The 18,474-nt window shown below is 33.3% G+C and overlaps 2 protein-coding genes across 4 annotated transcripts; both read left to right on the top strand.

Moving 5' to 3' along the window:
- The first annotated feature begins 308 nt into the window (after positions 1 to 308).
- On the top strand, positions 309 to 4,584 carry LOC117922723 (disease resistance protein SUMM2-like). The gene is made up of 2 exons (XM_034840924.1): positions 309 to 3,189; positions 3,741 to 4,584. The coding sequence occupies exon 1, from the start codon at positions 406 to 408 to the stop codon at positions 3,169 to 3,171; it is 2,766 nt and encodes a 921-aa protein (XP_034696815.1). The 5' UTR covers positions 309 to 405; the 3' UTR covers positions 3,172 to 3,189; positions 3,741 to 4,584.
- Positions 4,585 to 13,775: 9,191 nt separating this feature from the next.
- Positions 13,776 to 17,813, top strand: LOC117921423 (probable disease resistance protein At1g52660). 3 transcript variants are annotated; one of them, XM_034839261.1, is made up of 2 exons: positions 13,776 to 16,751; positions 17,149 to 17,238. In XM_034839261.1, exon 1 carries the CDS (start codon positions 14,016 to 14,018, stop codon positions 16,731 to 16,733), a length of 2,718 nt encoding a protein of 905 aa, XP_034695152.1. In that variant the 5' UTR covers positions 13,776 to 14,015; the 3' UTR covers positions 16,734 to 16,751; positions 17,149 to 17,238. The 3 variants fall into 3 exon arrangements, with proteins under 3 accessions (XP_034695152.1, XP_034695154.1, XP_034695153.1); XM_034839263.1 differs by having other exon boundaries at positions 13,780 to 15,113; positions 17,149 to 17,352; XM_034839262.1 differs by having other exon boundaries at positions 13,784 to 15,153; positions 17,149 to 17,813.
- The last annotated feature ends 661 nt before the right edge of the window (positions 17,814 to 18,474 follow it).

The raw sequence follows: 18,474 nt of genomic DNA on the forward strand, positions 1-18,474 counted from the left end.
AAGCGTGGAATCAAGAGGGAAGAGAGTAGAAAGTTACGAAGTGGTGGAGCCTCGGCTAAAATTAACAATGGCATTATAATGTGCGTCTCATCGCTGGATGGACCAAATTTTGCTTCTCCCAAAGATATTTGAATGTTATAATTAGAGCCCACTTGATGCTTAGAAAAATATATTTGCATGTGGTCTCCATCTGTCAATCTATTAATCTATACAATATTAAAAATCCACTTGATGTTAATTTAGGAAAATTATTTTATTTTGTTGGTGATGACCTGTCTCCCATGTTACTCAAGTTTCAACTCTGGACTTTTCAAATTCACACAGTGCAGTGCAGTGATTCATCTTTCTTCTCTGTTCCATCTTTGGCTGAATTCTAATCCTATTTTCTGTAACTTCCGGAAAGCTATGGAGTTCGTGAGCTCAATCGTGGGTCTGGTCCCCTGCTTCTATGATCACACCTCCAAGCACACGGTCTACATTCGTGATCTGAGAAAAAATCTCCAAGCCTTGAGCAAAGAAATGGTGGATCTGAACAACTTGTATGAAGATGTGAAGGAAAGGGTTGAACGTGCAGAGCAACAACAGATGAAGCGCAGAAAGGAAGTGGGTGGGTGGATCCGTGAAGTAGAAGCCATAGAGAAAGAAGTCCACGAAATTCTGCAAAGAGGAGATCAAGAAATCCAGAAGAGTTGTATCGGATGCTGTCCCAGGAATTGTTGGTCTAGCTACAGGATTGGAAAGGCAGTAAGTGAAAAGCTGGTTGCTGTATCTGGTCAAATCGGCAAAGGACATTTCGAAGTTGTAGCCGAGATGTTGCCTCGTCCTCCAGTTGATGAACTGCCCATGGAGGCGACAGTGGGCCCACAATTGGCGTATGAAAAGAGCTGTAGGTTTCTCAAAGATCCACAAGTGGGAATTATGGGATTGTATGGAATGGGGGGTGTTGGCAAAACCACCCTTTTGAAGAAAATCAACAATGAATTCCTTGCAACATCCAATGACTTTGAGGTTGTGATTTGGGCAGTGGCGTCAAAATCGCCCGACATTGAAAAAATTCAGCAAGTTATTTGGAATAAATTGGAAATCCCACGTGATAAATGGGAAACTAGAAGCAGTAGGGAGGAGAAGGCTGCAGAAATATTGAGAGTTCTGAAAAGAAAAAGGTTCATCTTGTTGTTGGATGACATTTGGGAGGGACTTGATCTCCTAGAAATGGGGGTCCCGCGTCCAGATACTGAAAATAAGTCCAAGATAGTTTTGACGACCCGTTCACTGGATGTCTGCCGCCAAATGAAAGCTCAGAAGAGTATAGAAGTGGAATGTTTGGAGTCAGAAGATGCCTGGACTTTGTTCCGGAAGGAGGTAGGAGAAGAAATATTAAATTCTCATCCGGATATACCGATGCTTGCAAAGATTGTTGCTGAAGAGTGCAGAGGTTTACCTCTCGCTCTTGTCACTCTTGGGCGGGCCATGGCAGCTGAGAAAGATCCCTCAAACTGGGACAAGGTAATACAAGATCTACGCAAATCTCCAGCTGAAATCACAGGTATGGAAGATAAATTGTTTCATCGATTGAAACTCAGTTATGATAGGTTGCCTGACAATGCCAGCAAATCTTGTTTTATATATCATTCCATGTTCCAAGAGGACTGGGAGATTTATAATTTTCAACTTATAGAACTTTGGATAGGGGAGGGGTTCATGGGTGAAGTTCATGACATACATGAAGCACGTGATCAAGGGAAGAAAATTATTAAAACTTTAAAGCATGCATGTTTATTGGAGAGCGGTGGTTCAAGAGAAACAAGGGTTAAGATACATGATGTGATCCGCGACATGGCTTTATGGTTATATGGTGAACATGGGGTGAAAAAGAACAAAATTCTAGTATACAATAAGGTTGCTAGGCTTGATGAAGATCAAGAAACTTCCAAATTGAAAGAAACAGAGAAGATATCATTATGGGATATGGATGTTGGGAAGTTCCCAGAAACATTGGTGTGCCCCAATCTTAAGACTTTATCTGTGAAAAAATGTCATAATTTGAAGAAATTTCCAAATCGATTCTTTCAATTCATGCTTCTACTTAGAGTACTGGATTTGTCAGGCAATGATAATTTAAGCGAGTTGCCAACCGGGATTGGTAAATTGGGTGCCTTGAGGTATCTTAATTTGTCATTCACAAGAATAAGGGAGTTGCCCATTGAACTAAAGAATTTGAAAAATCTGATGATTTTGATTATGGATGGTATGAAATCCCTTGAAATTATTCCACAAGATGTGATATCAAGCCTTATATCCTTGAAGTTGTTCTCCATTTACGAATCCAATATTACAAGTGGAGTTGAAGAAACTTTATTGGAGGAGTTGGAGTCCTTGAATGACATCAGTGAGATATCAATCACCATATGCAATGCTCTTTCATTCAACAAACTAAAGAGTAGTCATAAATTACAAAGGTGCATACGTCATCTACATTTACATAAATGGGGGGATGTGATCTCACTTGAACTATCATCTTCATTTTTTAAAAGAACGGAGCATTTGAAGGAGCTTTATATAAGCCATTGCAATAAATTGAAAGAAGTGAAAATTAATGTGGAAAGACAAGGGATACTCAATGATATGACTCTTCCAAACAAAATTGCAACAAGGGAGGAATACTTCCACACCCTTTGCAGTGTGCTTATAGAACATTGTTCGAAATTGTTAGACTTAACATGGCTTGTTTATGCTCCATATCTTGAAGGACTTTACGTTGAAGATTGTGAATCAATAGAAGAAGTGATACGTGATGATAGTGGAGTCTGTGAAATTAAGGAAAAATTGGACATATTCTCAAGGCTCAAATACCTCAAGCTCAATAGGCTGCCAAGATTGAAGAGCATCTACCAGCATCCACTACTCTTTCCCTCTCTTGAAACCATCAAGGTGTGTGAATGCAAAAGCTTAAGGAGCCTCCCGTTTGATTCCAACACTTCAAATAATAGTCTGAAGAAAATTAAAGGAGAGACAAGTTGGTGGAATCGGTTGAAGTGGAAAGATGAAACTATCAAGCACTCTTTTACTCCGTATTTCCAAATCCATGAAGCTGAAGCATATTCAACTGACACTGAGGAGTCTGAAACTGGCAGCATAGATGATATGCAAGAACAACCGGTATCAAATTAACTTCTATCAATCTTTCAGGTATTAATTAACTTTTATACTATATTTGGAAAATCATTTTCTTTCCTTAATCCCATTCTTTTGTGGAACTTTTTACTCTACATATCTATGCCAAAGTGCATCAAAGTCTCAACATCATAATAACTTTCAATGTTTGATCTATCAAGTTTGCCCCCTTTTGACGTAACTGTTATAAAGTTTGCCCAGAAGGGACTTTGAAGGAGGTCTTTTATTTAAACATCTAATGACATTTCCTTTTGGTTACTTGAGAACTTGAAAATATGCAGAGTTCTCAACTATATTATTTATCGTGTCTTAATTTTTTCGATTCATTTCAATCTATAAACAGAAAGAGAGAATACCTAATTTCAACTTAATTCCTTATATTTCAAGTTGAAACAACAGGTGTTTCACAACAACTGTAGGTAAAGATATTCCATTAAGAATTCTCGCTTTGTTTAATGTATTTACCAGGACCAACTATATGTAATTTCTCTTGTTTTGTTGAGTTGCCTCTATCTGGTTGATTCTCAGTTGTTTTTTTTTTCTTTTCTTTTTTCTATTGCATTCAGAGTTGGGGCTTGTTCTAGAAGTTCTGACAACAGCTGGGATTCAATTAGCTCTATCTAGTGGAGCCTTGAGTTTTTTGGTTGGATGTAGAGTAGGGTCTTGTTCTACCCCTTCTTACTCAGTTGGGATATGAGCTTCTTCGGCTGCTTCCGTTTCGTCCTGCTCTTTTTCCTTCTAATTGGTATAGATGTGAGCTGGATTATGTTTGCTTGCTGGTCTGAGTTTCTGATATGTTTTGTGGCGGTGTGCTGATTCTCAGAGTATCGTTATTCATGGTGCTCAGTCTGCTGGGAAAGTTGCTTAATGTCCAGATGCTGGGGCTCTTCTCGGCAGGCTTTGGTTGGGATCCATGTGTTTGCTGGAATTGGATTCTGTGGGTTGCCTTTGGCTTTTGATTTAGGCTGGGTTTGTTTTCTTTGTTGAGACTGGTGGAGTATGGTGGCTCAGAAGTTGCTAGTAATCTGTCTGTTGTATGCTGACGCTGGAATCTTCATGGTGGTTGCTCTGCTGGGTCTATATAATATGTGAATGCTTTTGCCTTTTTGAGTCCTTGGGCGTCAGCTGGTTGCTTGTGTTTCCTCTGCGCTTTAGTTCATATACCAGAGTGCATACTTCCTTGAGTTCCATATCCCACTGCCAAGTGTGTTGTCCATGATGTGTAAAGCAGTTAATTTGTATACCTGGCCTTCAGTTCCTCTCTAGAAAACTTTGAACGCCCTTTATGAATGAAATGTTGTGAGAAAAACTGGAGTTGATTTTCACATTTGAGGTCGTTAATGGTGATTTTTCTTAATGTAATTGTGATTGAAAAGAAATTTGATCAAGGAGAGTCGATCTTATTCAACATTGCATTATAATTTGGTACCCCTCACAGATCGCTCCAAATAGCATTGAAAAGTACTTTCATTTTCCTTCAGTGGAGGCTTCTTTTTCTTTGCTGGTTAATATTCATAGCTTCAGTGGTTGATGAAATTTCGTTACTTTACATTGTTCACTCTTGTCCCTCCTGCTCTAATCACAAACAAATGCCCCAATAAATAAGAATGATTTGTTCAAGAAATTTGAAGATACTTGAACGATAAAAGAAAAGAATAGGAGAGAAAGGAAAAGAAATTCAGAAAGCAAACACTTGGTAGTTTCCATTTCAATTAACCGATCTTTGAAACTAAAATGTAATTCTTGGTAGAATAAAAGAAGACATGCAACATCTTAAGAAGATTCATCTAATGGAACATACAATGCTACAATTGGAAACTGAGACTAAACAGTAGTTTTTGGTAGAATAGATATCGCATGCCAAAAAGAATGTCTTGTAGCTTTGACTGCTTCAAAATTCTTGTACATATAGCCCACAAACCTTTCGAGATCATACTTGTTTCTTTAGGCCTGTGAACATACGGCTCTCACAGAAGATCTTATAACTTGAGAAGTTCATAGTGTCCATGAAATCAGAGGAAAAGAAAAGGATGTATAGTCAAGTTCATGAAAAATAAAGAGATGGTTTATTAAAGTTCACAAGTCTAGGACATCTAAAACACTTTAATTGTGTTTGGTTGAGTCTCCATTTATGGGGCAATTCCTATCAAGTCTAATGATTGACCATCGATGACTTGAAAATCGAAGCATCGGATGTGCCGCATGTAGTTGATGTTGCATTATCGAGGGTTGTTATATTATAAATAGGCATGACAAGATCATGAGTTATTGACAAATTACCTGATCCTAACTTGTCTCATTTATATTAATTTATTCTCATCCCTATCCTGACAAAAAATTTTAAATGAGGAAGGATGGATATGAGAATTTGTCATACCTGCCTTATACCATTTATTTATTTATTTAGTTTTTTAACAATTAAAAATAAACATATTTTATAAATAAATAAATATTATAAATTTTATAACTTATTTTATTTAAAAACATATATATATTTTAATTATTTTATGTGTTCAAAAGAAGAAAATGAAAAACAGTTAATTAAATTATTTTTAAATTTAGTTATACAGGTTTGGAAAGTGGTGGGTTAGTACAAGGCATATCTTGAACCCTGCCCCTAACCAACCCTAGTTTTAAAACAAAAAAATGTTGAATACGTATCTAATCAGTTTATCTTCATTTAAATATGTCTTATTAAAGGTAAGTATTTGAAAAAACTTGTCTCATTATTATCCTTAATCATAATTTTTTTTTTAATTTAAATTTATATACCAACAAACAGTTACATTAAATTAAAAATTCTTATGCAAACAAGGGCGAAAAATTGTGTACCTTCCTTGACATTCTAGATCCAGTTCTTGCTGTTTTTGGAGGATCCACTTGAGGAACAATTTAAATTTATTCACAAATACAATTATTCAAAAAGGCATCATACTGAACACAAGCAAAATAACTACAAATGTTAATAGAAATGGATGGAAGCATACAGTTGTAGAGAATATAAAAAGGGATTTTGAAGCCAAAAAAAAAAAAATCAAAACAAATAAAAGTATATGGTGGTTTATTATTGCTCAGGCCTAATAATTGATTGTACATGTCAATGGGCCTAATATTATTGCTCCGGCCTTTATTCTAGATGTCCAGGCCCTGTCACTGCCTGAGTGTGAGGTCATGGCTCGTTCTCTGTATAGGTAGGTTCATACACCTCTAAAACTTGAGTTGGTGGACTACCTTTCCCAGTTCTGATCTCTCAGATTCTTTCATGGGCTTGAGTTCTAGCATGGGCTTCCCGTTCTCCCCTACCCTGGTCCTATAGTACTATTTTTTTTTAAACTTGGCCCTAGATTTTTTTTAGTATAAAAAGTACTATTTTGTTGAATTTAAAAAAAACTCACAGGGAACATAACCTTTCAATAATCCTTTAACCTCTATCTCTCAAAACTTTCAAAATCCTTCTTGAAAGTCTCTCTTGACTAAAACAAATATTTGAGACTCGCATTGTATATGCTTTAATAAGGGCTTTGAGGGACTTGCTAAAGATATAGGTGACAATTTTGAGATGATACAATAACACGACTTGATAATGATATAAAATTTAATAGATTCAGATTTGGTATAACATATTTATGTTGCAATTATATCAACTCATATGACCCGTTTAATAAAATGTACGATTATCCAACCCCATATAGCTTGTTTACTAATTCATGCCAAACAAACCAATTTATTTAATCGTATCAAAATAATGTTTAACTCATATAAAATTATTAATATTATATATTTCAAATTTATAAAAAAAAAAAATGCTTATTAGTTATAAATATGATATAGTTAAAAAATGAAGTAACTAAGTAAAATTTTATACATTTGATTCTAAAGATTAAAATTATTTTATCATTAGAACATTAGATAGAATTCTAAACAAGCATAAAATTAAAATTTTAATGTATTTTTATATTATAAACAATTTCTAATTTAAATTTTATAATTAAATTAGTTAAAATTTTAAAAACTTAAAATGTATTTTGAACAATACATTTATAAAATTAAAATTTTAAATAGGTTAAACATGTTAAAATCGTATTAACATGTTAAACGAGTTAGAATCATATTAAGCTAACCATGTTAGAATTGTATTAGTATGTTACACAAGTTCAAATCGTGTTGACATATTAAATGAATTAGAATCATGTTAATGGGTTTAACGACTATTAATAGGTTTCATATGTTAGAATTGTAATATCAGGTTATCGATGTCAATTTATACAAAGGTTAACTTAACTGTGAAACCAAGGTTTGGTTAATCTTGATTTTGATGATAACAAAACAAGGTTTAGAACTAATGATCATATTTCAAGTGTGATTAAGCAATACGATTTCCAAAGTGGCAATCACAAAGACAAATCAAGCCAAGGAGAAATCATGAAGAAGAAGACCACCTCAAAGAGAAGAGTTTTTCAAGACCAAAACTTCATAAGATCTCTTTGTAAGGTTGTTGGTGCACTAGAACTTTCATGCATTTCATTCTTTATTTATGCACCAAAATCATCCAAGAGTAATATTGTTTTAAATATCTTAAGAATTGGATGATTTCATATTTTCAACTAAAACCTTGTGTTAAATGATTTTCAAATTTGTATTAAAAGGTTTTATGTTGAAAAAGGTTGGGTGTTGAGCCAAAAAATGGCTTAACCGATTCAACCGGTTGACTGGTTGTGTTTGTCCGATCGAGGACCGGTTGAGGGAGGCCAAAAAATTTCTCTCTCTCCTAGTGGCCTTCTTTTCCCGGTCAAGGTTGAACCTCAACCGGTTGAGGTCCGCTTAAGGTCCGGTCGAGGTCCGCTTGAGGTCCGGTTGAGACCCAACGGTCACCTGCCAAGTATTTAATGCTAACTGCTAGTCAACCGGTCGACCCCTAGCTCGACCAGTCGAACCCCAAACGGCTAGTTTGACTTTTCTCTTATATAAAAATGCTCCAATCTTCATTGTTTAAAGAGCTTAACCTTTCCAAATTTTTCTTGATTATATTTGAGTCTTGGAAGAGTATTTTTGAGTGTACCATTATTTCAAAACTTGCATATCTTTAGTGCACTATTTAATCCTAGTTTTTCTTATATCATTTGAGCTTAAAGTTCTTGTGTTAGGATTTTTGAGAGATCATTCATTTGTAATCTTTGAGAGGAAGTTTCTCAAGTGTGGGGTATCACTTGAGGGGTTGTTCAAGAGTGGGATATCTCTTGAGAAGTGTAAAGGGTGCTTGGAGCCAAAAGTCTAAGAGAGTGAATTGGAACCATAATCCAATTGTATTGCTTGAAGGCTTGGTTTGGAAGCCTTGGATTAGTGGAACCTCAAGCTCGGGATTGAAGCGAGAGGAGAGTGGATGTAGGTCAGGTTGTGTCAAACCACTATAAACTCTTGTATTTGCATTCTCTCTTTCCTACTCTTTAATTTATATGAAATTATCTATATATTGATATAATTGTCTCTTGCATTCACTTGTTAAATTTGCGAAAAGAGACCATCACCTTATTCACCCCCCCTCCCTCCCTTCCTCTAGGGTGATTACCATAGGTTGGATTAGCCTCAAATTCCTAACATTAACCTATCTATTAAATTAGTTTTGTTTGAATTAGGTCATTTTAACACAATTCTTAAATAAATTGTATTCCTATCGAGTAAATTTTCACTATTTGTATCTCAACATTATACAAATCCAACACATACAATATCATCTATTGTCACCCCTAACTAAAGAGCATATGAGTGTTGCATCGAGGAAGCAGAAGAGTATAAAGACTATTTATATAAAACTTTAGGAAGTGGAAGCATTCGATCAAGTAAAGTTGTGTTAACTTTTTTTCATAGTTAGTGGATTATTCAATGGTCAAGAGACCAACTGTGGTTTTTTACGCCTAAGGATTTCTAGGTGGGTTCCACATTAAATTCTATATCTAATTGTATAATTAGAAATATCGTGCATGAGATTGATAACATATTAATCATAATTGAATCGGAATAAAATAATTTAACTTTGGGGTTAATTGATTGAACTAGCTATGTATATATATTTTATATTTTCTAACTTTAAATTAATTATTATGTTGGGAAATGGAATAAGGGAATAGTTGGCTCCATTTTTAATCTTGGTAACATAATTTGTTGTTGACATGTTATTTTATCTTATTTGATATATTTTGTAGGATAAAAATATATAATCAAGTGCTCTTGTATGATTGATTTAGATGTTAGAAAATGTTTTACAAAACATTAATTCTATTTGACTGATGACAAAAACTTTTAATTGCCCAACAATTTTTTATAAACTTTAAGTTGCTAGCATTCATGTGTTATCATAAAGTTATTAATTATTATTTTATCCAAGTTGAACCAAAATTCTTGGGTAAATGAAGAAGTATTTATTGACTTACTTGTTTATATTAGAAGTTTTTAGTTTGATTTGTTGTTAAATTCAAATTCTTAGTAGCTAGCTTTGAATACTAGCTAATTGCATTGGTTTTTGTTGTAAGTTTGATTTTTACATTGTTTTTAGGCATGATGTTTATTAATTGAAAATGCTAATGATTCGAGATTAGAATCAGTCACTCCTTACTAAACTTATTTTTTTAGGCTATGTTTGGTAGACCAAATATAATATATAATAGAATAAGATAAAAGATATTATATCATGTCTCATCTTTAGTTGATGATGAGATATGATAAGTTATTTCATTGCTTATTATATTTTATGTTTAACCAAATATGAGATATGATAAGTGATGAGATATATTACCCACTTTTTTTTTTTTTTTTTTTTTAATCTCTTATACATAAAATATGTCAAGTTCATACTAAGATATAAGAAATGTATATTTCATATATCATAAATTTATTTTTTATCAATTTTTTTATATATTTATTTTGTAAAATAATTTTTTTATTATAAAATTAAATTTATAGTTAAAAAAACTAAAAAAATATTTATAAATAATATTAATATATGATATATATATATATATATATATATATATATATATATATATATATATATATATATATATATATATATATATATATATATATATATATATATATATATATTACTTTTATATATTAAATAACATAATATAAACATTTTTTATTTGTAAAATTTAAATATTTTAATTATGACTATTTTTAAACATAAAAGAAATTTCATTTTTTTAAATGGAAAATATTGGAATGTGATATAATTTTTATTTTAAACATTGAAAATAATATATATATATATATACATATATATTATTATTTTTATTCATTTCATAAATTAAATATAAATATAATATAATATATTTCATTAGATATGTCACATTAGAATATCATATTCATAAGATATATATATTTAAGGATATCATATCCTATTAAAAATCATATTTTAGGATATCATTCTTTTTACCTCAAGAGACTTAAACCCAAGTCTATTTCTATACCTCTTGAACAATTACAAGGTTGAACCATTGGGCTAAGGGCAATAATTGCTTTTAATCGGTAAAATTTGTATGTGTACTAAAGTTGCAGTACTGCCTTATGTAAAGTGTTGGCTCCTCCATTGTGTTGCACCTCAAGCCACCACCAAGTCTCCACATGAAGCCCTTGTAAGCCTTGATTATCACATTACCTTGGTCAATAGGCACTTATGGGTACAAGGTGCAACCCCATGAGACATTGGTGCCACATTCTCCAAGTCAAGGTGTTAATACTCTTCTATACTTACAAACTTAATTTGGTCACCATTTATTAACTTATAAGTCTCTATAACCATAAATAAAATTTCAAACATATTATTAGAACAAGGCTCTATATTTTGGGTTTTGATATCCAATGAGATATGATATCTTAAGATATACATATCTTATTAAATTCTATTCCACCAATGAAATGTAACCTTAACTTAAATGTATTCTTATTTTTATTTCTCATTTTTATCCCAAATCTAGGAATTTACTTTTCTATTTTAAGGTAATTCATTTTAAATTTTATTTTATGTGTATTAAAAAAATAAGGAGTGACATCAATCATTATAAAGTCTGAATCAATCCCAAACATACATAAGAAGACGATTTAAGTTTTAAAATAAAATCCCAAACCTACTTCTGACTAGACTACATGTTTTGAATCCATCCTATTGGGCCTGGGCATCCTTGAAATACCCACCCCCAATTATAATACAAAAGCAAACCGTCGGTAGGGACATTTAAACAACATTTTTAAGACAAATGAAACCTATCAATGCGACTTTGTCTCATGTTCACATGTAGAAAGGGACAAATAATACATAAAAACTAAACATCATATACAATATTAAAAATCCACTTGATGGGTTATAATTAGAGCCCACTTGATGTTTAGAAAAATATATTTGTAGGTGGTCTCCATCTGTCAATCGATTAATCTATACAATATTAAAAATCCACTTGATGTTAATTTAGGAAAATTATTTTATTTTGTTGGTGATGGCCTGTCTCCCATCTGACTCGAGTTTCTAACTCTTGAGACTCTTCAAATTAACAAACTACAGCGCAGTGATTCATCTTTCTTCTTTGTTCCATCTTTAGCTGAATTCTAATCCATTTTTCTGTTACTTCCGAAAAGCTATGGAGATCCTGAGCTCAATCTTGGGTCTTGTCCCATAAAAAATCAAAGCAACTAGCTAGTATTCAAAGTTATGTTTGATTTTTATATTGTTTTCAAACATGATGTGTAAAATGTATTAATGGTAATGATGTTGAAAAATAGCTAATACTATTTTGACGAATGTTGAAAAGAGTGCCTGTGGTGCACTGCATCAGGAGCAAGCTCCATTAACTACAAAGTATTGAGTAGAATTATTAAAGTTGTATAAACAAGTGACAGTCTTGATTCGTTGTAATGACACCATTCAAAAATTAATAAGTTTTAATTAAATCTAAAACAAAAACTTTACACAAATTAGTATAAAACGGTCATCATAAATCAACCCTATAAAAAAGACTTAAATATATAGAAGTCTAAGTAAATAAATGAGAAATAATGTTAAAAGATAAAAAATAAAAAAAAATAAAAAAAAAATCATTGTTTAGTATCTTAATTATTTATATAATTTTAACTTCTTATATTATTTTAAATTTTAATAATATATGAATTATATATGCATATTGTCATATTAATATCATGTTTTAATTACTTGAACCATCAGTTCAATCAAAAAAACTCTAATGCAATAATTTTCAATTCAATGACTAATTAATAACATTTTCATAATATTGTATTTGAAATCTCAACACAACAAATGAATATAAAAGATCATGAAACTCTTGCAAAGAAAAGTGACTTCATGAAAATATGGAAACCCCAAACCTTAATTTCTTCAAGACTGCCTATCAAAATTCTTATCTTTAGGCACATTAGGAGAGAACCAATAATCTCATGCAGCATAGTCAATAGTCAATTCTTATGTTTATGCATCTTTTGGAAAGTCATTCTTATGTTTAAGAGTAAAATACATATATCCTTGATGTATCTTTTGGAAAGTCATGTATATATTTAAATGTTGTAATGTATATCTTGAATAATATACTTTTTACCATTCATTTATTCAATACTATTGTAAAGAAAAATGACTTTATGAAAATATGGAGACCTCTAACCTTAATTTCTTCTATAATGGTTATTAAAAATTTTGCAATTGAAGGTTGTGTAATCGAGGATGCTCATAATGCAAGGTTAGAACTAGCCACTCCTAACTAGACTTATTCTTCTACATATTCCCACCTTCATCTCAAGTCTAGAGTTTACTTTTCTATTTTAAGAAAATTAATTTTTATTTTTATTTTCATGTATTGAAAAAAGTAAAAGAAAAAATAAGATTGAGCGATGTGAACCATTGTTAAACCTCAACCAATCTCGACATATATGTGAGAAGATAATTTAAAAGTGTATTTGACAGTATTTTATTTTGAAGTATTTTTAATTTTAATGAAAGTATTTTTTTTAAGTGATTTTAAGATAATTATTTATTAAGAGTATATTTGATAATAATTTTATGAAGTGTTTTTAGTTTTTCTGAAAAATAAAAATTTTAAGTATTAAAAATATTAAAAATATTTTCTAAAATCATTATCAAACTCACTTTAAATGTTTTTTCAAAAAATATCACAAATGATTTTTTATTTGTTTAAAAGTATTTTTTAAATTTTATTAAATACTTGATTTTTTAAAAAAAAATATTTTTTTAAGCTAGAAGTGAATTTTAAAAACACTATTAAATGGCCCCGTAAGTCTTAAAATAAAATCCGCATAAGACTACTACATGGACCTTCAATGAGTCTTTGTCTCATAATACAAATTTCGTTATGTTCACATGTAGAAAGGGATAAATAATACATAAAAACTAAAAATCATATACAATAGAAAGCGTGGAAGCAGGAGGGAAGAGAGTAGAAAGTTACGAAGTGATGGGGCCTTGGGTAAAAGAAAATTAATAGCGGCATTATCATGTGCGTGTCTCATTGTTGGATGGACCAAATTTTGCTTCTCCCAAAGATCTTTGAATATTATAATGAGAGCCCACTTGATGCTTCCAAAAATATATTTGCAGGTGGACTCCATCTGTCAATCCATTAACCTATACAATATTAAAAATCGACTTGATGTTATTTAGGAAAATTATTTTATTTTGTTGGTGATGGCCTATCTCCCATCTTACTCAAGTAAAAACTCTTGAGACTTTTCAAATTAACAGGGTGCAGTGCAGTGATTCATCTTTCTTCTTTCTTCTATCTTTGGCTCAACTTCAGTCCTTTTTTTCCTTTGATTTCCCGAAAGCTATGGAGTTCCTGAGCTTAATCGTGGGTCTGGTCCCCTGCTTCTATGATCACACCTCCAAGCATACGGTCTACATTCGCGATCTGAAAAAAAATCTCCAAGCCTTGAGCAAGGAAATGGTGGATCTCAACAACTTGTGTGAAGATGTGAAGGCAAGGGTTGAAGATGCAGAGCAAGGACAGATGATACGCACAAAGGAAGTGGGTGGGTGGATCCGTGAAGTGGAAAACATGGTGAAAGATGTTCACGAAATTCTGCAAAGAGGGGATCAAGAAATCCAGAAGATATGTCTCAGATGCTGTCCCAGGAATTGTTGGTCTAGCTACAAGATTGGAAAGGCAGTAAGCGAAAAGCTGGCTGCTGTATCTGGTCAAATCGGCAAAGGACATTTCGATGTTGTAGCCGAGATGCTGTCTTGTCCTCTAGTAGATGAACAGCCCATGGAGGAGACTGTGGGCTCAGAATTGGCGTATGGCAGAATCTGTGGGTTTCTCAACGATCCACAAGTGGGAATTATGGGATTATATGGAATGGGGGGTGTGGGCAAAACCACCCTCTTGAAGAAAATCAACAATGACTTCCTCACTACGTCCAGCGATTTTGATGTTGTGATTTGGGTTGTGGTGTCAAAACCGTCCAACATTGAAAAAATTCAGGAAGTTATTTGGAATAAATTACAAATCCCACGTGATATATGGGAATTTAGAAGCAGTAAGGAGGAGAAGGCTGTAGAAATATTGAGAGTTCTGAAAACAAAGAAGTTCGTGTTGTTGTTGGATGACATCTGGGAGCGACTCGATCTGCTAGAAATGGGGGTCCCGCGTCCCGATGCTCGAAATAAGTCCAAGATAGTTTTCACGACCCGGTCACAAGACGTGTGCCACCAAATGAAAGCTCATAAGAGCATAGAAGTGGCGTGTTTGTCGTCAGAAGCGGCTTGGACTTTGTTCCAGAAGGAGGTAGGAGAAGAAACATTGTCTCATCCACATATACTGAGGCTTGCAAAGACTGTTGCTGAAGAGTGCAAAGGTTTACCTCTCGCTTTGATTACTCTTGGGCGAGCCTTGGCGAGTGAGAGAGATCCCTCCAATTGGGACAAGGTAATACAAGATTTGAGCAAATTTCCAGCTGAAATTTCAGGTATGGAAGATGAATTGTTTCATAGATTAAAAGTCAGTTATGATAGGCTGTCTGACGATGTCATCAAATCTTGCTTTATGTATTGTTCCTTATTCTCTGAAGATTGGGAGATTCCTAATGAAAACGTTATGAACTTATGGATAGGCGAGGGATTTTTGGGTGAAGTTCATGACATACATGAAGCATGTAATCAAGGGCGTAAAATTATTAAAAAACTAAAGCATGCATGTTTATTGGAGAGTTGCGGTTCAAGAGAAAAACGGGTTACGATGCATGATGTGATCCACGACATGGCTTTATGGTTATATGGTGAATGTGGGAAGGAAAAGAACAAAATTTTAGTATACAATGATGTTTCTAGGTTGAAGGAAGCTCAGGAAATTCCAAAATTGAAAGAGGTGGAGAAGATGTCATTACGTGATAAGAATGTCGAGAAGTTCCCTGAAACATTGGTGTGTCCCAATCTCAAGACTTTAATTATTGAGGGATGTCATAAGTTGACGAAATTTTCAAGTGGATTCTTTCAATTTATGCCTTTGATAAGAGTCTTAGATTTTTCATTTAATAACAATTTAAGCGAGTTACCTATTGGGATTGGTAAATTAGGTGCCTTGAGATATCTTAATTTGTCATTCACAAAAATAAGAGAGTTGCCTATTGAACTAAGGAATTTAAAAAATTTGATGATTTTGTATCTGGATTATATGAAATCCCTTGAAAGTATTCCACAAGATGTGATATCAAGCCTTATATCCTTAAAGTTGTTCAGCAATTTTGCAGTCAATATTTTAAGTGGAGTTGAAACTATGTTGGAGGAGATGGGGTCCTTGAATGGCCTTAGTGAGATAAGGATCACCATTTCCAATGCTCTTTCATTCAACAAATTGAAGAGCAGTCACAAATTGCTGAGATGTGTAAGTTGTCTACAGTTACTAAAATGGGGGGATGTGATTACACTTGAAATATCATTTCCATTATTGAAAAGAATGGAGCATTTACATGGGCTTTTAATATCCCATTGCAATGAATTAAAAGCCATCAAAATTAATGTGGAAGAAGAAGGGACAAACAAAGATGTTGCTCTCCCAAACTACATTGTCCCATGCCAAGAATATTTCTGCACCCTTCGTGAGGTGGGTTTAGATCATTGTTCAAAATTGTTGGACTTAACATGGCTTGTTTATGCTCCAAATCTTGAAGAACTTTACGTTAAAGATTGTGAATCAATAGAACAAGTGATACGCTATGGAGTAGAGGAAAAATTGGAAATATTCCTTAGGCTCAAATACATCAAATTCAGCAAGCTACCGAGATTAAAGAGCATCTATGGGCATCCATTGCTATTTCCCTCACTTGAAATCATCAAGGTGCGTAAATGCAAAAGCTTAAGGAGCCTTCCATTCGATTCCACCACTTCAAACAAAAACCTAAAGAAAATTGAAGGAGAGAAGAGTTGGTGGAATCAATTGGAGTGGAATGATGAAACTCTCAGGCACTCTTTTACTCCGTATTTCCAAATCCACAAAGAGTCCAAAACTGGTGGCATAGATGATATGCAGGAGCAATTGATATCAAATTAATTTATATCCGTCTTTCAGGTATTAATTAACTTTTATGCTATATTTGAAAAATAATTTTTTTCCTCACTCCCATTCTTTTGTGGAAATTTTTACTTTACCGACGTCAAAGTGCATCAAAGTCTCAACATCATAATAACTTTCAATGTTTGATGTATATGGACTACTTCCATAATTTTCAACCTAATCCTAATAATTTTGGTGTGGTTATAATTTTTTTCTTTGTTTTTTCATCCTTCTAATCTTAAGCCTTCATTTTGATGATAAACATAATTAAGAAAGCAGAAAATGTAAGAAATCCAAATCTAAATCTATATATATATATTTTTTTCCTTTTTTTTCTTTTTCTTCTATGTTTCTTCAAATCTTTCAATGTTTGATCTTCTTCATATAGATTGGGCTGCTTCTGTTTTTGCAGATTGGAGATGTGCTGCTCTTTTTCCTTGTATCTGGTATTCGGGTGAGAGCTCGATTATGTTTGCTTGCTTACTGGTCCGAGTTTCAGATATGTTTTGTCACGGTGGCATGAGTGCTGATTCTCAGAGCATTGATATTCATGGTGCTCAGACTGCTGGGAAAGTTGGTGTATTTATGATGGTTGCAGCATCCCTTTTGTTTCTGGATGTCAGGGATTGGATTCTGTGGGCTGTCTTTGGCTTTTGATGTTGTGTGGGTTTTGTTTTGTTGATTTGTTGAGGCTGGTGCAGTGTGGTGGGTCTGAAGCTGCTAGTACGCTGCTGCTGGATCAATGTCATGTGATATGGGAATGCTTTTGGGTCTTGGGGCTTCAGCAGGTTGCTTATGTTTCCTCTACCTACAAATGTTTTATCACCAGATCCTATGTGGAGATGGGATGGATTGTTTTAATAGTGATGGCGAGTGTGTGTGAAATAATCCTATCAATATAGCCACATCCTTTGGTTCGTATAGCAGAGCACTGCATACTTCCTTGAGTTTGATATACCACTGCCAATTGTGTTGTCCATAATGTAAAGAAGTTTGTATGCTTTGCCTTGAACACTCCCGAAATTGTTACAGCATGAACAGTTTAAAATTATATGAAACTTCAGATCACATTCATTATATTTGGTTTTCTTTCTGCCTTTCATGAGAAACTAACAAATAATCTTTCTGCTCTTTTGTCTTGTACTTGGCATTGGGGTTATGTGGATTATGTTTGCTTGCTGGTCTGAGGTTTGGTCATATGTAGTTTCTGGTATGTTTTCTCACGGCAGCATAAATGCTGATTCTCAGAGCATTTCTATTCATGGTGCTCAGACCACTGGGAAAGTTGCTGTATTTATGATGGTTGTAGCATCCTTTTACTCCGGACCAGCCTGATGAAAGAAAAGAAAACCATAGCCTACAATCCGATTCCAGCAAACAGAAGGATCCAGAAACCAAAGCCTGCTGAGATTAAAAGGGCATCCGGAGTAAAAGGATGCATAGGCAGGGGTGCATCTTGGGCGGGTTTGTCTCATCCAACCTGAACCCAACCCAATGATTGAACAGACTTGGGCAAACACTTTCAATACCCGGGTTGAGCTTAATTGGGTTAGGTTTTCTTAACCCAAACTCAATTTAGGTTAGGTTCAGATCAAGGTTTGAACAACCTGAGTTCAACTTGAATCCGATTTAATGTTTTTATAATATTTATAATGTTTATTATTTCTTTTTTAGATTTTTAAAAAAAATAAAACTATAATTATATCTCTCTCTTTTTTTTCATTTTATTAAAAAGATA

This window comes from Vitis riparia, chromosome 9, assembly GCF_004353265.1.
Source record: "Vitis riparia cultivar Riparia Gloire de Montpellier isolate 1030 chromosome 9, EGFV_Vit.rip_1.0, whole genome shotgun sequence".
Taxonomy (NCBI): Eukaryota; Viridiplantae; Streptophyta; class Magnoliopsida; order Vitales; family Vitaceae; genus Vitis; species Vitis riparia.